We start from the raw sequence: 23,589 nt of genomic DNA on the forward strand, positions 1-23,589 counted from the left end.
TGTTAACGTGCCATGGATGTTGTTGTGGTAATTTGGAGCAGTGTGCGTGCGTTGGCGTGCGTGTGATGTGGTGTGGACTATGGATAGGATGGGTAGTCACGGCTTGAGATCTTCACTGGGACTCGATCCTTCGGGGGTAGTCACGGCTTGAGTTCTTCGCTGGGACCCCGATTTGGTTTATTAAGCGAAAGTCCGGCTTGAGTTCTTCGCTGGCACCAGGTTGGATTTAAGAGAGCTGTATAGGGGATCAGCTCCCATATATTATGATTGATATTACTGGGTGTGTGAGTGCTCCAAATTACCTTTTTGCTGTTATAATGTGAAAATATTGTTGATGTTGCATTTCACTCCACAGGGTTGCATTAGTTTTAGATAGTTATAGAGATTATGGTTAAAATTAATATTTTACTCTCTAAGTCAAACGCTCACTCATGTTCTATATTTTTCCAGGCCACAGGAGGATATTTTTGAGGTTAACCTGCTTTTCTCCCTCGCAGGTCATCTATTTATGTTTGTGTAATTCTATAAACTTTTAGAATTTCTGCATGTGTTAGAAGTATTTAATTAATTTGGGTCTGTAATATAAATTGTTAGTTTGGACCTGTAAAATTATTATTACATGCATGTTTGATTGACTGGATGAGAGAGCTGAGCTCCCATTTATTTTTATGCTGATATGAGTATGTGGAGGGTGAGCTGAGCTCCCCAATTGATATATATTGTGTTTACAGGTCGGGTGAGTCAAAAACTCCCCGTTGAAAGGTCCATTTTATGGCTTGACTCTGTCCGGTTGGTTTCTTGAATGTGGGCCCAAATGGGCCTTAGAGTTGAGTTAATGAATATTTAGGCTTACTATGGGCCTCGGGGGCTTTAGGCTGGCCAGTCCTGTGTCCTAGTCTTGGAGTCCGGCCCATAGGTTGGGTCGTGACAAATGTGGTATCAGAGCTTAGGCTCCAGATTCATAGGGAAAAATTGTTTAAAGTATTGGGAAGAGTCTAATAGGAGTCACATGCGGAAAATAGGGTCCACATTCATCTTGCATTGTCATCTTTGCTTCTAGTCTCTGCTTCATGTATTGTGTATAAATATGAGTCTATAGAGCTGTGTAATGTGTAATTTTGAATTTTGTGGGCTAATGATGCTGAATTTCAGGAAAATGTGTAGAAGCAAGAGAGCTGCCGCTGCACTGAACGGATGTGCTGACGAGGTGTCAAGACAGATGAGGCGCCGCCAGGAGGCGGGTAGGAGGCCTAGAGCTGCTCAAGTAGAAGAGCAGCTGCCACCAGTTTAGGATCAGTCTTTCATGGCACAGGGTCCCATGGACCCCATGGCAACTACTCTAGCTGAGTTGCAGAGAACCATTGACATGATGGCGCAGTATATGGTCCACCCTCCATAGCAGTAGCAGTCCACCGCACCAAGAGGGGAACCTTACAAACAAATCATCAATTTCAAGAAGTTGGTGCCTGGTACTTATGATGTGTCAGACGATGCATATCGGTTTTTGGATTCCTGCAGACAGGCAGAAATAGAATTACAGTTGACTGATAGAAGACTTATAGAGTGTATGCAGCATGTCATAGGGCCTATGCCTAGACAATGGATGAATGACTACATATTACCTCGGATGGAGGGTTTGTCATGGACTCAGTTTGTGGAACTGTTCATCAACTGGTTTGTACCAGAAAGCTTCAGAGATCAAAAGCAGTGGGCCTTTGAGGCCTTAAGACAGAATGTAGATGAATATGCTACAGAATTTCTGGAATTGAGCAGGTCTGCCCCTACAGCAGTAGCTACAGAAACTATGAAGGGGAAAAGATTCCTAAAGGGGCTTGACAGGAGGTATGCAAACCTGGCCATGATGTCTGATCAGTCTTTTGATGTGGTAGTTGATTGAGCCAGACAGATAGAGATTAGCTATGCTGTGGATGACAGCGGAAGAGCAAAGAAAAATAGAGCAGAGGGTTCTTCAGGTGTTCCCCACATGAGTACTCCGGATAGTGGTGGCCAGAGTAATTACAGAGAGAAAAGTAGGAACAAGAAGAGTGGTTTTAGACATAAACCTCGAAGGTTCAGACTAGGATACAGATCCAGCAGTGGTCACAGTTCGGGGTACAGCAGTTCTGGGTCTGATTTAGGATCCTCCTTAGCACCTTGTGCACAGTGTGGAAGAGGACATTCAGGACCTTGTTTGATGGGTTCAGGAGTATCTTTCAGGTGTGGCCAACCAGGTCACTTTGCTAGGGAATGCCCCGTGTTTAGTGAGCCACAGATGGGGTCACAGGGTTCTATTGCGAATGTTCCTCGTCAGTTGTATCCAGGTGCTTCCAGCATGGCAGGCAGTCAGTTCAGTGGCCAACAGGGCCGAGGACAAGGGGGACGTGGATTTGGAGGCAGATCAGGAGGTAGAAGTCAGTATTAGGGTTCTGCCACTCAGGGTAGGGGTCAAACTCGGGTTTTCACCCTGACCCATCAGGATGCTCAGGCTTCCAATGCAGTTGTGGCAGGTATTCTTCTAGTCTGTTCCTATGAGGCTCGTGTTTTGATAGATCCGGGTGCTACGCACTCATTTGTCTCCCCTGTGTTTGCCATGAGATTGGGTAGAAACCCTACCACTTTAGAATGCCCTTTGTCAGTAGCTACCCCACTTAGCGACAACATAGATGTAGATATGGTTTTTCTGGGTAGTCCAGTGGTAGTGGATGGAAAGATCCTCCCAGCAGACTTGGTTCCTCTACCAGTAATGGATTTCGATGTAATCTTGGGGATGGATTGGTTGGCAACTCATTATGCCACTTTAGACTGCAGGAACAAAAAGGTGTATTTCCACATACCTGGTGTGGAAGAGTTTAGCTTTGACGGTGAGAGGAGCATGGCTCCATATAATTTGGTGTCAGCAATTAGTGCTAGAAAAATGTTGAGGCATGGATGTCAAGGGTATTTGGCATTGGTGAGAGATACATCTGTAGAAGGTTTCAGCATGGAAAATTTTCCTGTTGTTAGAGAATTTATGGATGTCTTCCTAGAGGAGCTTCCAGGGTTGCCACCAGGACGGGAAATAGAGTTTTCCATTGATGTTGTGTCGGGTACAAACCCCATATCAATGCCGCCTTACAGGATGGCACCAGCAGAATTGAAGGAGTTAAAGGAGCAACTACAGGAGCTTTTAGACAAGGGTTTCATACGTCTGAGCAATTCACCCTGGGGTGCTCCTGTTCTATTTGTGAGAAAGAAGGATGGGTCATTGAGGTTGTGTATTGACTACAGACAGCTGAACAAGGTGACTATGAAGAACAAGTATCCACTTCCTCGAATTGACGATCTGTTTGATCAGCTTCAAGGGGATAGATTCTTTTCCAAGATAGACCTGTAATCAGGCTACCGTCAGTTGAGAATCAGGAATGAGGACGTGTCCAAAACGGCATTCAGGACAAGATATGTTATTATGAGTTCTTGGTGATGTCTTTTGGACTCACTAATGCACCAGCAGCCTTCATGGACTTGATGAACCAGGTGTTCAAGCCATTTTTGGACCGTTTTGTCATCGTATTCATAGATGACATTTTGGTATACTCTCGGACCGAGGAAGAACACGTGTGGCACTTAAGGATGGTGTTGCAGACTTTGAGGGAGCACCAGCTATACGCCAAAATTTCGAAATGTGAATTTTGGCTAGAAAGCATCTCATTCTTGGGACACGTGGTTTCTAGTGAAGGTATTCAAGTGGATCCCAAGAAAATTGAAGCTGTAACTGATTGGCTTAGGCCTACAACAGTCACTGAGGTGCGAAGTTTTCTGGGTCTAGCTGGCTACTATAGGCGTTTTGTGCAAGATTTTTCCAGGATAGCGACTCCCCTAACTAAGTTAACCCGGAAGAATGTTCCATTCATTTGGACAGATGACTGTGATAAGAGTTTCCAGAAGCTTAAGGAGTGTCTAACCACTACCCCTATGTTGACACTACCTATGAGTGGTGAAAGATACACCGTGTACTGTGACGCTTCCAGAGTTGGCCTAGGGTGTGTTTTGATGCAGAATGGAAAAGTAGTGGCTTATGCTTCAAGGCAACTGAAGAGGCATGAGCAGAACTACCCCACCCATGATTTGGAAATGGCGGCTGTAGTCTATGCACTAAAAATCTGGAGACACTACCTGTATGGTGAAGTGTGCGAGATATACACCGACCATAAAAGTTTGAAGTACATCTTCCAACAGAGGGACTTAAACTTGAGACAGAGGAGATGGATGGAGCTTCTGAAAGACTATGATTGCACCATCCAGTACCACCCTGGGAAGGCCAATGTTGTAGCAGATGCTTTGAGCAGAAAATCTTCTGGCAGTTTGGCACACATTTCAATAGAGAAGAGACCGTTGATTAAGGAAGTACATGAGTTGATGGATCAAGGTTTAATCTTAGATCTATCAGATGAGGGGGTATTGTTGGCTCATTTTTCAGTGAGACCAGACTTGAGAGACAGAGTTAGAGCTTCCCAGCACAGAGACCAACAATTGATGAAGATCATAGAAAGAGTACAGCAAGGTGAAGGTGGTGAGTTTGGATTTGTCAATGATGGCGCCCTAGTGCAAGGTTCTAGGATATGTGTGCTCGATGTGGACAATCTCAGAGATGAAATCATGTGAGAGGCACACTATACACTGTACAATGTCCATCCAGGTTCCACCAAAATGTACCATGATGTGAAAGATAGCTATTGGTGGAATGGCATGAAGAGAAACATAGCAAATTTTGTGTGCAAGTGCTTAACTTGTCAGAAGGTGAAGTTTGAACACCAGAGACCGTCAGGGAAGCTGTAAGAGCTCCCTATCCCATAATGGAAGTGGGAAATGATTACTATGGATTTTGTGACTGGGTTGCCTCGTACCACGCGAGGATATGATTCGATATGGGTAATTGTAGACCGTCTAACTAAATCAGCTCACTTCTTGCCAGTGAAGATCACATATTCTGTTGCACAGTACGCCCGACTCTACATTCGAGAAATAGTCATATTGCATGGAGTTTCTACTTCCATAATATCTAACAGAGTGCCCCAGTTCACTTATCAGTTTTGAAGAAAGTTACAGGAGGCACTTGGCACACAGTTGAACTTTAGTACGGCTTTCCACCCTCAGACAGACGGACAGTCCGAAAGGACAATCCAAACACTGAAAAACATACTTCGCATGAGTGTTTTGGATTTTGGAGGTCAATGGGATGATCAGCTAGCTTTGGTGGAGTTTGCCTACAACAACAGTTACCATTCCAGCATAGGGATGGCACCCTATGAGGCACTATATGGAAGAAAGTGTAGGTCTCCTCTGTGTTGGACAGAAATGGGGGAAGCGAAGGTGCATGATGTAGACCTAGTGCAGTACACTTCAGAGATAGTTCCCTTAATCAGGGAACGATTGAAAACTTTTCGAGGCGTAAGAGTTATGCAGACCCTAGACGGAGGGATGTGGAGTTTGCAGTAGGCGACTATGTATTCCTGAAGGTTTCTCCGATGAAGGGAGTCATGAGATTTGGAAAGAAGGGCAAGTTGGCACCTCGGTATATTGGACATTTTGAGGTTACCGATAGAGTTGGAGCAGTTGCCTACCGGTTTGAACTACCATCCAACCTTTCTCACGTTCATCCCGTATTTCACATCTCCATGCTCAGGAAATACATTCCCGATCCTTTTCATGTACTACAGCCGGATGTAATAGAGCTAAAAGAAAACTTGACATTTGAGGAGCAACCTGTAGTGGTGTCTACCAAGTGAGACAGCTAAGATCAAAACAGATCCCTATGGTTAAGGTTTTGTGGAGGAACCAGTCAGTGGAAGAGTGCACCTGAGAGTCAGAACGGGACATGCGTAGCAAGTACCCTTATCTGTTCAATGTGTAATCATGTACTTTATTCTGCATTGTGTAAAATTCGAGGACGAATTTTTTGTAAGGGGGGAAGAATGTAACACCCCTAATTTTTAAATTTATTATTTTTGGGCAAATATTGATGTTTTAATTTTATTTAAATTTTAGAAAATTATTTGAAATTTTTCAGATTTTCAAAATCGAGTTTGATTTCCCGAAAATATAAAACTTTGATGATTTTTAAAAATTAATTTAAAGACCACGTGGCAAAACTAAAAATATATTTGGAGTCTACGAATTTTTTTTGAGTTTTCTGGAATTTTTTCGAAATTTTTGGACCTCGTTTTCGGTCCCAAGGCAGAGTAAAAATTCAAAATTTTATATTCTGAATCGAACCGGCCGAATCGAACCGGATCGGATCGGACCGGCCTTCTTCTTCCTTTTTCTTCCTCTCCCGCGCGCGTTTCTCCTCCTCCCTTTCTCTCTCCTCCCTCCTCCCCTTGCCGCGCCGCCACCTCCTGCCACCCATTTCGGCCGTGCCTCACCCCTCCCCACGATGGCCGCGACGCCGGAAAACGGCTCATGAAGCGACGAGCACGCGCGCGCGACCGTTCATCTTCCCGGCCAAAATCCGGCCGATCCGGCCACCAATCAGACCGGGTCTTGTGTCTAAACTCATCTACTCGTCGAGAGCTTTCCATAGACACCAAGAATACCAAAATCCATTGAGCGGTTTGTCCAATTTTTGCCCGGGAAGTTTTAGCCTATTTTGACTTTTGGGCTAGATTTCTCACAAACTGTAAACCCCACTAGAAAATCGAGAGTACCATAGCGCTCCACTCGTCGAGAGCTTCGTGACGACATAAATTTTGAATTTTTCCGACACTGTTTTTCGGTGGGTCCAACGGAACTTCGCAGTGTTTTTCCGAGCATTAAATGAGCTTAGAAAATTCTAAAAAATTTATGTACTAACCCTCGTGTTGTGGGCTTCGTGTAGGTATCCTCAATTTACGAAAATTTGTGATTGTAAGATGCGTGAATTTCCGCCGAATGGACCCGTTCGGAAAAGTCTCCGAATTGGATTGAGGTTTTGGCTACCCTACCATTGTCAAACATCCCGAGCGCGTTCCCAAAGTCGGAATCGGCAAAGGTAAACCCGAACCTTGCTTTTTCGTAATTTTCTAGTGTTTAAATATGATTAAAAATCCATAAAATATTCGTGGTAGCTCAAAAAACTGTGATTCTTTTTGCAATAGCCTAGTAATATTGCTAAGGACCGCGGGACAAAGTTTTAGAATTTTTAGAATTTGTTTGGGCAGTTTTTGCAAAAAAATATCAATTATAAGGACTAAATTAAAATTTTACATATTGTAATGGATGACTGATTCGATGGGCCCAGGAGGGGCTGTGTGAAGTGATTGAGTTATGGATATATGGGTTGTGAATATAGAAGTGTGTTTTGAGCCCTTTTGCAGGTTGGGTAGGTCCTAGGTATAGGGGAGATTCTACCGGATTTTCGGCACGACTTAGGACGTATTTGGTCTTTTCTTGATTTATATTGAGTCATTTGTATTAAATAATTGTAATGTAATTGTCAGGTGAGCCGGGACAGCCTTCTTCCTCCACCCAGCCGCCACGATGCTTCTTTGTGAGTAAAATATTAATTTTAATTGTAATTTCGATATTATTATATGTTCAAGTATGCCCATGCATCACTTATATGCATATATTTATGTAGTTAAACTCTAGGCATGATTTATGTTGCATTCATAACTGTTAACGTGCCATGGATGTTGTTGTGGTAATTTGGAGCAGTGTGCGTGCGTTGGCGTGCGTGTGATGTGGTGTGGACTATGGATAGGATGGGTAGTCACGGCTTGAGATCTTCGCTGGGACCCGATCCTTCGGGGGTAGTCACGGCTTGAGTTCTTCGCTGGGACCCTGATTTGGTTTATTAAGCCAAAGTCTGGCTTGAGTTCTTCACTGGCACCAGGTTGGATTTAAGAGAGCTGTATAGGGGATCAGCTCCCATATATTATGATTGATATTACTGGGTATGTGAGTGCTCCAAATTACCTTTTTGCTGTGATGATGTGAAAATATTGTTGATGTTGCATTTCACTCCACAGGTTGCATTAGTTTTAGATAGTTATAGAGATTATGGTTAAAATTGATATTTTACTCTCTAAGTCGAACGCTCACTCCTGTTCAATATTTTTCTAGGCCACAGGAGGATATTTTTGAGGTTAACCTGCTTTTCTCCCTCGCAGGTCATCTATTTATGTTTGTGTAATTCTATAAACTTTTAGAATTTTCGCATGTGTTAGAAGTATTTAATTAATTTGGGTCTGTAATATAAATTGTTAGTTTGGACCTGTAAAATTATTATTACATGCATGTTTGATTGACTGGATGAGGGAGTTGAGCTTCCATTTATTTTTATGCTGATATGAGTATGTGGAGGGTGAGCTGAGCTCCCCAATTGATATATATTGTGTTTACAGGTCGGGTGAGTCAAAAACTCCCCGTTGAAAGGTCCATTTTATGGTCGGACTCTGTCCGGTTGGTTTCTTGAATGTGGGCCCAAATGGGCCTTAGAGTTGGGTTAATGAATAGTTAGGCTTACTACGGGCCTTGGGGGCTTTAGGCTGGCCTAGCTCCTAGTGCTGGTCCGGCCCATAAGTTGGGTCGTGACAATTGTCATGTGATATAATAAAATAAATATTTATTAATTATTTTATTTTAAAATTAAAAATTAAATAATATATATTTTGTATCTTTTATTAAATATAAAAATATATAAGATGTAATTAAAAATTTATATTATCTATTACTAAAAAATTATTTAAAATATAAATTTATATTATTTATTATTAAAGATTGTATCTATTATAAAATTTTATTAATTATTTTTAAAAATAATATATTAAATATAAAATTATATCATCTCTTATTATAAAATTATATTAATTATTATTAAAAAAATATCATATGACATATTAACTAATTTTAAAAAATTATATAATCCTTAAATAAAATTATTTCAAGTAAGTGGCCTAGTTTGTTTGGTTACTATTGTTTTTATAACTTTTCAGAGAAGCTAATTTTATTTTTTCAGAAGTAATGCAAAATAACTCGAATCTGATTAATATTATTAAAATTTAAATTCATTTTAAACTCGATTAAAATTTATTTTTAACAATTCGAATTCGTTTTAAACTCAATTATTATTATTATATGAAAAAAATCTTAATTTTTTTAATTTTATATATTTTAATTAATATTTTACATAAAAAATTATTTTAATTAGTAATTTATATTTTAAAATTTTAATAATTTCATAAAATATTGAAATTCCATTTTATATAAAATAAAATATATAAAAATTTATAAATATTATTATAAAAAATATATTTTATATTTAATTAAGTATTTATAGAAACGAATTTGGGTAACGAATACCTAATGTGTAAAATCTGAACTCGATCTGAATCCGTCACTGGTATTATTTTTCAAATCAAAACCCATCACAAACCCGATTATATAATACTCAAACATATCTTTTTAGGATTCGATCGAATCGAGTACCTATAAAAATCTAACCCGAACCCTTCAAGCGTATTATTTCTTAAACTCAAATCCATTATAAACTCAATTATATAATACCTGAGTACGTCTTATTAGGGTTCAGTTGAATCAAATACCTACAAAAATTCAACTCGTTGCCACCCTATAAGTAACATCCTTAACTTAATTCAAGGAAATTGAAATTATTTGATAAAAAATTATTTTTTTTAATTTATCCTTTTTTAACATTTTCTTCATTGTAATGTTTAAATCATGAAAAATTAAAACAATATTATTTTCATTTCTATATGCATTTAAATAAAAAATAAATTAAATTAAATTTAGAAATTTTGATTATGTTTTTTGATAAAATTTTTTTTTATTATATTTTATTTATTATTATGAAAATGTTATATTGAATTGAATAGTTCAAGTATTATATTTAGAGATATTTAAGTCGTTTTTATTGATATATTATTATTTTCAAAATTTGCATATCAATTAAAGACATATCGTATATATTAGAAAAAAAAAAAAGACATATCGTATATATGAACGCACACATCCCTGTACAAAGACTACGATACATGGTGCTCTCTCCGTTACCTTCTCTCGCCACTTTGTACTTCTGAACACAGTCTCCCTTTCTCGTCTCTATCACCACTCTCTGTCTCCTTTTTACTGGTACATTCCGTGCTTTTCATTTTCTAGCTGCGATATCTATTCACTCTCTGCTACATTTGATTTTTTATTTTTTATTTTTTAAAAATTTTCAGTTTCTTTTATGGATTTCAAACTTGTAATTTGGCAGCTTCAATGGCTACTTTTGGTGCTTCCGCGACTTCAAATCCAAACCCTAACAAATCTATTGAGGTAGTCTATTCTTCTTCTTTTTTTCTGTATTTTTTTTTTTATTTTACTAGTTTTTTAATCTGGATTTTAAGGCTTATAGAGAATTGTTGAATGGAAATATTAGATTTATTTTGAGTTTTTAGGCCAATTTAAGTGAATGGAGATGTAGTTTTTTTTTTTTAATGTGAGGCACACTTTAATTTGATAATTATTTATTAACTAGAAAAATTGGGTTGGCGTCAAACCTTGGATTGTAGGTTACACAACCTCCTGGTGACTCAGTTTCAAGTCTCAATTTCAGTCCCAAGGCCAACTTCTTGGTTGCTACTTCCTGGGACAGCCAGGTTTGTTCAAATTCTCTCTTAAATTGCTGCTTGTATGTAGTGTTTTTTTGGGTGGCCTGTTCTTAAAGCTTAAAATAGTAGCTGAATTTTAATTTTGAAGTTGTTTTTGTCATTCCAATACATCATATATCGTTTATAACTTTCAATATTTATTTTGCAATGTTAGCATTCATAAAAATTTGTTGCTTAAATAATTCTTTAGGTAAGATGTTGGGAAATCACAAGGAGTGGAGCCACTTTAGGAAGTGTGCCAAAGGCATCAATATCACACGACCAACCGGTAATCAATTGAAGAAGAAATGCTTATAAATCTGCTCGTTAATTATGAATTTGTGATCAACAAGAATTCTAAACTTTTTCCTTTTTCTTGTTCCATATTTTCTTCATTTTTAAGGTTTTATGCTCCTCTTGGAAGGATGATGGAACAACTGTATTTTCTGGAGGGTGTGACAAGCAAGTGAAGATGTGGCCTCTACTATCTGGGGGTCAACCAGTAACTGTCGCAATGCATGATGCCCCAATCAAAGAGGTTGCATGGATTCCAGAGATGAACATGCTGGCTACAGGAAGTTGGGATAAGACCTTGAAGTAACTTCTTCTCTCTGTAATTTGGGTTTTCATTTTCTTTTCCTTGCATTTTATTTGGGATTTTTTAAAATGGATCATTACATGTCATGACCGGTTGTTCATTGCAGATGCTGTTCTCTATGGGTGCCTTGCTTTTTTGTTATTATTAATATTTTATCATTGAAGAGCAAAAATCTCTTAAAAAACTGTATGCAATATGTTGGTTGTCCAATATAGTACTTTCGAAGAAAAAAAAAAGTAAAACAAGTTTCTTTCTAGTTGAAGTAAAAACTTGTGAAGTCCAATTTTTAATATTAGTGAAATCCAACGATTATAAATTATATTTTATTTTATTTTTTACTAAATTAATTTTACTTTATAATGAAGCAAACATTTTAAACATTGGTTTAACAAAGTAAAAGCTGAAAATGATATAACTATCTAATTTTCTATTTGTTTGCTTTATGTTGTGTAAGTCTTAAATATGATCCCTAGCAATCTTAAAATTGGAAACTGGTTGAGACTTGAGATGCCCCAAGGTGTTGCGGTGCTTGTGATTGTTATTTCTTTTTCTGCTGTTTCACACATCAATTACTTGCAATGCTTCTGGTGATATTGTGCATTTATCTCCTTTTATCTCAAGTATTGTTTTTGGCATTAGGTACTGGGATTTGAGGCAGCCAAATCCAGTGCACACCCAACAACTTCCTGATCGCTGTTATGCAATGACTGTGCGGCATCCCTTGATGGTTGTTGGCACTGCAGATAGAAATCTCATAGTCTTTAACCTGCAACAGCCTCAGGTAATGTTTTCTCATGTTATAAGATGATTAAATTATCTTTCTAAAATGGCTTTGTGCAATGTCTTTAAAAAATTGGTTTGTTGTACTAGCATAATTTCTAGTAATGGTTATTTTGCCTGATAAATGTTCTATACCTGTATCTTGATGTTCTAAACCTAATTGTAATTGCTGATTATGAAACAGTAGTTCTGATCATGTAGAAAAAGTGATGATATAAATTTAAATTAGCCATTTTTCTATGTGGTAGAGCTACTTTGGACGTTTCTATATTCTTTTGACATGGGAGGGATTGGGATTTATTGATAGCAAGTTCTCATTGAATAATTTCTTGATACCTCTTGTCCATACAGCTCCATTTTACCTGATACTGCCATTAAATTAATTAGACACAAACTTTTGGTTTCAAAAGGATGAGGATTTTAGAGTCTCAATATGATACTTTGGGTAGAGATTGTGTTGCCCATGGTTATTAAAGGGTCAAGGTGCACCAAGGCGCCAAGATATCCTGTAGCCTAGGTGCAAGCGCATGCCCGAGCAAGGCAAGGCACAAAAATAAAAAAGTAATTAAAATGAAAAATATTCTATCACACTTCTAGTAATTAAAATAAAGGCTTAGTTGAGTTGAGTTGAGTTGAGTTATCACACTTCTAGTATAATACTAGTCATTAAAAGAAAAGAGAGAGACAAGGAAATTAATGATAACATAAACTCTATTTACCTAATAGCAATTAGCAAGTAGCAAATACAAACCAATTTATAATACCATAATCCCAATTATAATAACAAAGACTAATAATTTATGATAACATAAACTCAATCATTATATTTCTAAATTCTAATAATTTATAATAAGTTCTACTAATAGCGAAACCTAATAGCAATTACCAACTCACAAGAAGATAAACCCAATTTAATTCAATCATAAACCTAGAAGCTAATAACAAATTTAACAAAACTAATAAGAAATTTAGAGTAATAGCATGTTAACATACTTTCCAAATAAAGAATAAACAAAATCAGAAATTTAGACAAGAAAAAAAAAATGAAAACAGCATATGAGTAGAAGACAGCATGGCAGAATGGAAAAAAAAAAGAGGTAGAAAGCAGCTGCTGGACGAAACATGAGAGAGAGAGAGAGAGAGAGAGAGAGAGAGAGAGAGCATGGCTGAACCCAAAAAAAAAAGGAGCGAGAGAGCAACTGCTGGACAAAACACACACACAGAGAGAGAGAGAGAGAGAGAGAGAGAGAGAGAGAGAGTAGAAGATGAGTAGAAGAGAAGAAAAAAAAAATGTACATACCTGGAGCTGGACTGCTAGAGATCAAGGTTAGCAGCTTCTTCTTCTTAAACTAAGAAAAATATATACAAACCTGGAGCTAGACTGCTGGAGATCAAGGTTAGTAGCTTCTTCTTCTTCTTCTCTTCTTTCTTTGGTGGCTGGAGGCAGGTTTTAAGCCAAAGAAACCCTATTTTTTCTTTTAAATGCACCTAGACTCTCTTGGGTGTGCCTAGGCACACATTGCGCCTCACTGCGCCTGGGTGATGTCCTGCGCCTCTTTCTCCTTTAGGCCCCACTACTTGCGCCCCTTGAGCCCTACGCCTCAAGTGCGCCTTTGATAACAATGGTGTTACCCTAAGTATTGTAGAATTCTCTTCTTTTTCTTTTTCCTCTTTCTTTTTTTTTTTTTTGAGGGGGTGGGTGGTGTGCTGAGTTGTAGTAAAATGAGAAAAATCATTACTAGAAAACAATATGAGTATTAGATATTGCTGATTGTTAATTCTAGTTATTTTTTTCCTTTCTAATGTTCAATTGTAGTCATTGTCTGAATGGTAACAGAATGAGTACAAGAGAATCACTTCTCCCTTGAAGTATCAAACAAGATGTGTTGCAGCCTTTCCTGATCAGCAAGGCTTCTTGGTATGTGCTTGATTATGTCTACATTTTTTTGAGGCAGCCTTTATATATTTATTTCGGTGTAGATTCAAGATGTCTTTTCCAGTAACTCAATTTTGATGGTCTTTCTTTACTTGCTGGGTTTCTCTTTCTGTGTCTCTTGGTAAATAGTAGATGGAAGTATTATTGTGAGGTAGGTGTCATTTGTAATGACTGATAAAACATAGTGTTTGTTTTGCGTAGTGGTGATTTCCCCTTCCTTAGGTGCATATCCGTATTTAAATAAATGATTACATATTTTACACATACAAGAAAAATAGGATAGAATTACACCATGGTCATAATGTATATGTGTGGTGTGCAGTTAAGTTCTTTCCGTTAATTAATTCTATTCCTACAATGTGGTGTTAGTGAAACTTCCTAAAAATTGATGTTCAAAACTGTAATGAATACTAGTAAGGAGAATAAGGTTTGTAATTGTTTGTGGAAGGAGTAAAATAGTGAGGGTGGCGTGTGATAGTTGAGTAGTTGTAAAGATGCTATAGCTTTTTAGGAGAAAGTCAAAGTAGTTACAGTATTCAAGAGTGTATAAATAGAGTATATTTGTATTAGAATAGGCTATTCCACGAATCAATAAACAAGAATACTTTTCTCTCATCTTTGAATATTCTTTTCTCTTCTCATCCAATCTATTTCTTTTCTCATCCAATCTATCTGTTTCTCTCTCTTTCTCTCCTTATTCCTCTGTTTCACTTAGTTGGCAGGCTGTTATGTAACAATTTGGTATCAGAGCCTTGATCTGAGTTGGGTTTGTTTCCAATATTTTCTGTTGGAGTCACAACTTTGGGCAGATTCATGGGAGTCTTGCAAACTTCTAGAATTCCAAGTTTTTCTCTGCTCCTCTCTTTCTCTCTTATTTCCCTCTATTCCTTCTTTTCTTCTTCCTCTCTCCCTGAAATTTCTTCCCTTTCTTACCTCAATTTCTTTTTTTTTTTTCGTTCTTTCTTGAAATTCTTGAATCAAATTCTTTCTTCTTCTGTCACTTTCTGATTCTTTCTTCTATTCCCTTCCTTAATTTCTTATTTCCAGCATTTCAAAAACCTGTTTCTTGAAATTCTTGAAAATTTTCTTCCTCTCCCTTGTTTTTCTCTCTTGCGAGCTGCCTTATTCTCTTTTCCCCTCTATCAAATTCTTCTCAATTTCCCTATTTTCAATTTCTACCCTGTTAGGGTTTCAAAATCAAGACCTGTTTTGTCAAATTCAAGAAAAATCTGAAATAAAAAAAAAATCTTTCTTTTCTCTCAATCTTTCTTCCTTCTCTACAAAATATTTTCTTTCTATTTCTGTAATTTCTTCTCTATTCTTCTTTTCACAATTTTTCTTCTTCCTTTCTCTGTGATTTTCTTCCAATTCCAGTATCAATTCCTTATCTCTGCTCAAATCTGATTTTCTTTTACTATTTTCTTCAAATTTTCTCTCTCAAATTTTCTTGGAAGTAAAATACAATCAGAGCATCAAAACATGGGATTACAATCTTGGGAACAAAAGGATCTTTAGGGAATGCTAGAAATTTTTTAAAGAAGAGTAACAGAACGCTTAGAGGAGTTGCTGTATCAAAAATAGAAAAAATTAGATAAGTTGTTAGAAGAGCAAATAGAAAGGAGGGAAAAATTGTTTCAAGAGGCACAATCCAAAAGTCAATTTCAAGATTTGGAGCTGAGATCCCAAATTCCAGGGGGTTTTGCGGAAAATGGAAAGAAAATAGAAAATGTTGCAGCCTTTACTAATGAAGATGCATTGGAATTGTGTCTTGAACAAGGAGAGGAAACATTACAACATTTGGAGCAGGATTTTCTTCCTCACATGTCTAGTATAAATGAGGTTTTTGGGGAGGAGAATGATGAAGATATAGAAGACAACAATCATGGAATTGAAGTTTATTGGGGTGATGACAAGGAATTAGGAAAGACCAAGGAGAGTGCTGCTAAGAAGGAGATTGTCCTTCTTGATGATAAGATTCATGGGGATGGAGATGTAAAGAAGTCGATTCAAAAGGAGGAGCAAAAATTTCAAATTCTTGAAGATTCCATTCAGCAGAGTTTTGTGAATGATGTTAATGGTGCAAATGATGAGAATACTCAGGGTTTTGAGAATAACAACATTACTGAAGCCTCCAGTAAAGTGCATATGAGGCAACTAGACTATTTAATGGGAAGAATAGGAGTTGAATATGAAGTGGAATTCCTTTGCTCAATAAAACAAAGGATGATTTTGCCTCAGTTAGGAATGGAAGAAGTGTTGGAAGCTACACAATCTAGAGTCCAAAAACTTGAAATTTCTGGGAGCACTGGGAATGGATGGAGTTTACTAATTCAAGAGAACCATGATTGTAAGTTTTACCATTGTGAGTTCTTAATGTCCATAGAGGATAAATGGGAGATATCAAGAAGGCCGAAGAAGAAGAAATTAATTTTGAAGAACATTGCATCTGTAATTCTTAAATAAGATGTATTTGAAAGATGGAGAAGACAAAGAAAGAAAGATTACTATGACAGAGGAAACGGATTGACATTTTGGTGCTGGTTTGTTGCGCACAATCAATAATTTCAGTGTTGCACCCTCCCTTATTCATTCTTGAGGACAAGAATGATTTCAAGGAGTAGGGAATGTAATGAATACTGGTAAGGAGAATAATTTTTGTAATTGTTTGTGGAAGGAGTAAAATAGTGAGGATGGCATGTGATAGTTGAGTAGTTGTAAAGATGCTATAGCTTTTTAGGAGAAAGTCAAAGTAGTTACAGTATTCAGGAGTGTATAAATAGAGTATATTTGTATTAGAATAGGTTATTCCAAGAATCAATAAACAAGAATATTTTTCTCTCATCTTTGAATATTCTTTTCTCTTCTCATTCAATCTATCTGTTTTCTCATCCAATCTATCTGTTTTCTCATCTATTTCTCTCTCTTTCTCTCCTTATTCCTCTGTTTCACTTAGTTGGCAGGCTGTTATGTAACAAAAACATAATGTGTGTGCAAGTTACCAAACAGAATTCATGGATGGTCATGAAGTTTAAGCATTTATAATTTTTTATAGAATTTATTTGGTTTTAGCTGCTCTTTATTTATTAATTTTTCCTGGTACCATACTGTGTCTTCTGTTATTATTCATGAATTCTCTTAATTCTAGAATTTTGTGTTGCATGTTGCTTAGGTTGGTTCAATCGAGGGGAGGGTTGGTGTACATCATCTAGATGATGCACAGCAAAGTAAGAACTTCACTTTTAAATGCCATAGAGATGGCAATGAGATATACTCGGTCAATTCCTTAAACTTCCATCCAGTAAGTTCTTTTATCATTGTTCTTGATAGAAAATCTTAATGTTAATATTAGCTTTATAGAACTGTAATACTTTTCATGTTCATTTGACCAGCTTAGTGAATGATTAATGCTACAGATTTTTAAGTGCTTGGAACATGGAACGCGCTATGGCTCATACAGGAACAAGATCCAATTTTAGATTAACATTACTGTTTATGTTGCCTCATTTACAATATATCTTTTACTCCACTTTCCCCAGTGGTGGAATGACTCATCAATTTCTGTAGGAATGACTTGCTCAACGCTTAGTTTGAATGATACTGGCAGTTTAGTCAAAGCATAGCATTTGTGTCCTATCAACCTAAGTGTTGCATGATTACTCCTGTAGTCTCTAGTGTCCTTGAAAATTGAAAATTTTCAATAATGAATTGGCTTTTCTTGCCACATATTTAAGAGCATGTGGCTTTGCTAGAGACCTTCACTGTTTGGGAATTTCCAAGATTATTCATGCATATTTTTTTCTTCCTTTCATATCTGTTATTGTCACACCTAAATTTTAACTAGTTTTGTCATGCCTATGTTTTAACTTGTAGCTGCCTTTTCTCCATCAGGTGCATCACACATTTGCAACTGCAGGATCTGATGGTGCCTTTAATTTTTGGGACAAGGATAGCAAACAGAGACTCAAGGTTTCTCCAGATCACTTTTAACTTATTCTGTGGTTAGATCATAGTAGTTATGCTTTTTCTGTCGTCTACTTCTGGAAAAAGCACAAAAACTGTGTTTTTCTTTTAATTTTTTAAATAAATGGCTTTTTTTAGTGTGTGTGCATATCTTAGTTGTGCTCTTTTATTTATTTTTTATTTTTTACATCCTTTTTGTTGCAAATATGCTGTATTCACAAAACTATAAGCGTGTTTCCTCAGTACCAAAATGATAGTTATCTTTAAGATCTTTCTTGATCTCTGGCATTTGACTCATAATCTGTATATGTTTCTTAAAAATCTATATTCAGAAAATGGGAATCTACATAGACTCTGTGTGCATGGGCATGCTTGTGTACAGACATGCATTTATTGCACAAGTGCTTTTGTATCATTTATGGTTAATTCTCTTCCAGTGGCTGCAGTAAGCCACTATATTCATGGTTTAGCTGGCCGCTACTTTTAATTATGTTTTCATGCCTTGGTAAAATTTTTGCTTAGTTTAATTCATTGCTTAAGGTATTCTAATTGTCGCAATGTGACAGCAATGTGTTCCATTAATTTCATCTACACTCCATCACTGAATTGTTGGTTTTCTTGGCGGACTGAAATTTGAGAGCTGATTTTGCTTTGTCAATGTTGTTTCTACTGTGGTGTATAAGGGGAAAAAAAATTGCCTTCACTTAGTCCTGGTTTTTTTTTTACTTGGACAACTGTGGTGTCTAAGGGTGATTTGCTCTCTCTCTCTCTCTCTCTGATTTTCAGGCGATGTCACGGTGCTCTCTTCCAATACCCTGCAGCAGTTTCAACAATGATGGCTCAATTTTTGCATATTCGGTAATGCATAGTTTTTGCTATCTCTATAGCCAGTGACAATTCCTGGCAATATTCTCTCTGTGGGCGCCTCAAAAAACACTTCCCGATTGGTGAAATTAATGAAGTGTTATTATAAGCAACACTCAAAATTACCTAGATCTATGTAAGGGGTTGGGGAAGGTATTTAATTATATTATGTTCAGTAGTAAGCAGTGGACTTCATCTCTTCATGTTGTGTCATCATGCTAAAATGCATGTATAATCATCATAAAGAAATGAAAATCTCCCAAATGCTTGTCATTGTTGTTGCTGTCTTTGGCTTATCTTGAACTAATATTAATTCACTGCAACAATTCGACTGCCAAATCTTGCCAAAAAAAATCCACATTAAACTGTTGGATTCATTTTCTATAGGTATGTTATGACTGGAGCAAGGGTGCAGAAAATCACAACCCACAAACGGCAAAGTCCTACATCTATATGCATTTGCCCCAGGTAATTTAAAAGATATTTCGAGTTATATAGTCTGTTATGCGAGTTTACTAAGCCATAAAAATTATGGATGAGGCTTCAATCATTTTAAGCAATACTGTAATCATGGATGAGGCTTCAATCATTTTATGCAATATTGTTCTTCTTTGCAGGAGTCTGAGGTCAAAGGCAAACCACGAGTTGGAACAAGTGGTAGAAAGTAAAGCTGCATATCATTATAAAATCACCTTTTTCACCTGAGACATAAAACATCGCGGACAACATTTACTCTTTCCCTCTTCCATTGTCACTACAAGGGTTTTGACTTGGATGGTTTAGACGTCATTGTTAGTGATAGAGTTCATGATATAGATATAGGTGCCCAGATTTGGATCATAATGCGGTGATCGATGGTTTGTAGCATAAAAGTTTGCAACTCAGCATGACCTTTATGGTGAGTTTTCTGAAGTAGTAGCACGTTAGGTTTGGTCTAACCTTGCAAGCAATCACAGAACTAGGAATTATTTTTAGGGGGGCCAGAATAAAATTTAATATGTAATTGTACTTAAATTTTTTTTTTTTTAACCAAGTCAGTAGGGTTATGGCACCCTTCAGCCCCTTGGCTCTGTCAGTGCTTGCAAGTATGAGGTTTGGTATGAATTATTGAAGATTGAATTTGAGACCGCACAGGTGTGGAAACAACTCCTTTAAACCAAACCAAGATGTTTTTAACGTGTATTGTCTTTTTGTGAAGCGCTAAAAGATGAAAAATAATAGCTAGATTTTGTCTTTTTGCCAATCAGAGAACAAAAGGACTGTGGACATTGAAAGCATTCCTCTACTCACTAGAAAATTAGCATTCAAATTGAATTTGTGAGAAAGCAAGATAGAGCCTGTTGGAAGAAAACAAAAGGTGCGAAATTCTTGAGAAAGGCGAAGTAATTTTCTGAACTAGATGAGAAGAAAAATTCATTTTATTTTTAAGGGTTGATTGCTACGATATGCTAGCCATCCATGGCAGGCATATAGACATTAGGTCAATGATCATAAAATTAAGAAATCAAATGTTGTCTTATAGGAAACTAGCTCATGGTTTAATTGTAACCCACTAAGTAATAGGGATTGATATGGGTCCACTTCGTGGAACATCTTTTTTTTAAGGTTTTGCATGAAGGAAGAAATAGAAATTTCAATTGCAATTGCATTACAGATGTCTTTCTTTCTCTCTCCAATCTCCATTGCTTTGAGTAAATGTCAAGAAAGGAACACGACACAGCACATAAATGATAAAAATATGGGAAATTATTATTTAACTTTTTTATTTTAATAAAATTATTTTTAATATTTTTGTTTTGAAAAAAATATATTAGTTAATTTTTATATTTTTGTTTCATTTACTATTTAGTTCCTCTGGTCATTGTAGGCATTAGTTCAAATTTTATTCAATTCTTATAATTTAAAAATATAATTATATGATTCCTTTATTTTCAAAGGCTGAAATTATTTAATCTTTGTAATGGTTATTTCTCGATTTTTTAAATATATTAATTAATAGAAACTTTGACTTAAACTAGACAGAATGATTAAAGAATAAATAGATTAAAAATATATAAACTAATTAATATATTTTTTAAAATAAAATTAAATAATTAATTTTATTAAAATAAAAAGATTAAATAATAATTTTTTAAAAATATATATATCTAGTAAAAAGGATATATTTTCCTCTCATAAGAGATATTTAGCTCTCAAAAAATTTTGGACTTATATATGATTATCATAGCACGCGTTTTCTTTCTTTTAACCCTTTTTCTTGAAGTCTCAAAACAAGTATAGCTTTCCCAGCTTTGTACCCTTCCTAAATTCCATGTCTTTTGGTAGAAAATTGGTTGCTATTAGACGTTGAAATTTTAATCAAATTCCATCTTTAGAGATTTTCATGTTGGATTGTTTTGTTTTGTTCCCAAAGCTTCCTACAAAAGGAGGGCACCTCTCTACATCATGCTCAACTCTCATTTGCAAAGATTCCAAGCCAAATACTCTTTATATTCCTGTTAAGTGTTTGATTAAAAAAAAAATTATTGGGTTATAATAGAAATTAATAAAAAAGATGCTAGGCTGCTATGGCTAGATCAAAATAAATTATGTTATCTTAAATTTAATTATATTGTGTATCAAAGATTAATTGACCCTAATCAAGTTGAGATAATCAAAGTTGTTTCAACCAGAAGCAATGCAAATGTACTCTTTAATAAGTTGCCACATTGAAAGAAATGTTAATTACCCATCATACTCATCATCCCCACACGTAGACTATTATTATTATAATTATTATATGATCAAATCATACACATCTTTTGAATTTCTGATGAGAAGAATCATATCTTTTTGACAATACTTGCATAATGTCATCTTAATTATTATATGAGGTTTTTTTTTATTTTTTATTTTTTAAAAAGAAAAAAGGCAATGGTAGAAGGATAACGTATTCTCTAGTCTACCATGCTAGGTATAATGATTGGAGTCAAACAAGTTAAAAAATTTTAATTATTTTTATTTCAGAAGTATGATTACAGACTATATAGATTCCATATATTTTTATAATGCAACTTGTGATACTCATACCAAATTTCTTCCTATACATGTTTGATATAGCTTACTCTAAAATCTTATAAAAAACGGGTTGAATTCAGGGATAACTCAGCCCGAGCACAGCAAATCAGGCCTAATCCAACCGATCTTTGCCAAGAGCAACCAAGCTCCGCACACCATGAAGAGATCATCCCGTAGGTGCATCACTAGCTCAATTTGACTTGAGCTTGGTATGACATTCTCTAATATGAGCGTCGGGTGACTGCCATTAGGTCGCTAATTACACTATTTTTTTATGTGCAATCTACAAACTACTAAAAGGATGATCCGAGAATCACAGCAACATCACATTTTATATTCTTAATATCAAAAATAGTTCAATTAATAAGTGAATTTGCTTGCAATATTATTAACTGATAAATAAATTTTTTTTTTATTTTTTGATTTTGATTTAAATGGTCTGTTTTTTATTAAATCAAGAAAAATAGACTTAATTAATACAATATACGAAAATTGCCAATTAAATAATACTTCATAATGGCAATTAGAAAAATAATGTGCCTGCCTAAGTATGCACATAAATCCTCTAGAATAGGAAAACTCATAGGTCTGGCCCTGGGAATCATCATATGACTTGGTATGAACTCATATTTAAACTATGAAGCACCATCCATGTAACACCCCAAAATTTTAAATTTTATTATTTTATGAGCATTTTTGATATTTTAATTTTATTTAAATTTTAGGAATTTTTTTTTGAGATTTTTCGGATTTTAAAAATCGGGTTCGATTTTCTAAAAATATAAACTTTGATGATTTTTAAAAATTAATTTAAAGACCACGTGGCAAAACTAAAAATATATTTGGAGTCTACCAATTTTTCTGAGTTTTCTGGAATTTTTTCGGAATTTTTGGACCTCGTTTTAGGTCCCGAGGCAGAGTAAAAATTTAAAATTTTGTATCCTGAATCGAACCAGACCGGATCGGATCGATCAAATCGAACTGGCCTTTTCTTTTTTCTTCTTCCCTTCCCTGCGCGCGTCCAACCTCCTCCCCTTCTCTCTCTCTTTTCTCTCTCCTCCCTCCTCCCCTTGCCGCGCCGCCACCTCCACTGCCTCCCTAGCTCGCCGGCGCCGACCCCCAGCCGTCCCAGCCCACAGGCCGCCGCCCCAAACGGCAGGAAAAAGCGCGCGAATGTCCCTCCTTCGCGCGCGCGACCGTTCGTCTTTCCGGCCAAAATCCGACCGATTCGGCCACCAATCGGATCAGGTCTTGTGTCTAAACTCATCTACTCGTCGAGAGCTTTCCATAGACACCAAGAACATCGAAATCCATCGAGCGGTTTGTTCAATTTTTGCCCGGGAAGTTTTAGCCCATTTTGACTTTCGGGTTAGATTTCTCGCAAACCGTGAATCCCACGAGAAAACCGAGAGCTTTGCGGCGACATAAATTTCGAATTTTTCCGACACCGTTTTTCGGTAGGTCCCATGGAACTTCGCAGTGTCTTTCCGAGCATTAAATGAGCTTAGAAAATTCTGAAAAATTTATGTACTAACCCCCGTGTTGTGGGCTTCGTGTAGGTATTCTCAATTTGCGGAAATTCGACAGTTGACAGGGTCTGTGAATTTCCGGCCAGACAGACCCATTACCGGAAAAGTCTCCGAATTGGACCGAGGTTTTGACTACCCCCCATTTTCAGACGTCCCGAGCGCGTTCCCGAAGTCGGAATCGGCAAAGGTAAACCCGAACCTTGCTTTTTCGTAATTTTCTAGTGCTTAAATAGGATTAAAAATTCATAAAATATT

The 23,589-nt window shown here is 36.4% G+C and overlaps 1 protein-coding gene across 3 annotated transcripts; it reads left to right on the top strand.

The window, feature by feature from the left end:
- The first annotated feature begins 9,954 nt into the window (after nucleotides 1–9,954).
- Nucleotides 9,955–19,924, top strand: LOC110641235 (protein RAE1). Of its 3 annotated transcripts, none has more exons than XM_021792885.2 (12): nucleotides 9,955–10,107; nucleotides 10,235–10,296; nucleotides 10,533–10,619; nucleotides 10,822–10,899; nucleotides 11,014–11,207; nucleotides 11,848–11,989; nucleotides 13,826–13,906; nucleotides 17,094–17,222; nucleotides 17,813–17,890; nucleotides 18,671–18,742; nucleotides 19,136–19,216; nucleotides 19,366–19,924. In XM_021792885.2, the coding sequence occupies exons 2-12, from the start codon at nucleotides 10,240–10,242 to the stop codon at nucleotides 19,414–19,416; spliced, it is 1,050 nt and encodes a 349-aa protein (XP_021648577.2). In that variant the 5' UTR covers nucleotides 9,955–10,107; nucleotides 10,235–10,239; the 3' UTR covers nucleotides 19,417–19,924. The 3 variants fall into 3 exon arrangements, with proteins under 3 accessions (XP_021648577.2, XP_058004736.1, XP_058004735.1); XM_058148752.1 differs by having other exon boundaries at nucleotides 9,968–10,107; nucleotides 10,200–10,296; XM_058148753.1 differs by lacking the exons at nucleotides 17,094–17,222; nucleotides 17,813–17,890; nucleotides 18,671–18,742; nucleotides 19,136–19,216; nucleotides 19,366–19,924 and adding an exon at nucleotides 14,640–14,906.
- Nucleotides 19,925–23,589: the final 3,665 nt, after the last annotated feature.

This window comes from Hevea brasiliensis, chromosome 6 (assembly GCF_030052815.1).
Source record: "Hevea brasiliensis isolate MT/VB/25A 57/8 chromosome 6, ASM3005281v1, whole genome shotgun sequence".
NCBI classification, from domain to species: domain Eukaryota; kingdom Viridiplantae; phylum Streptophyta; class Magnoliopsida; order Malpighiales; family Euphorbiaceae; genus Hevea; species Hevea brasiliensis.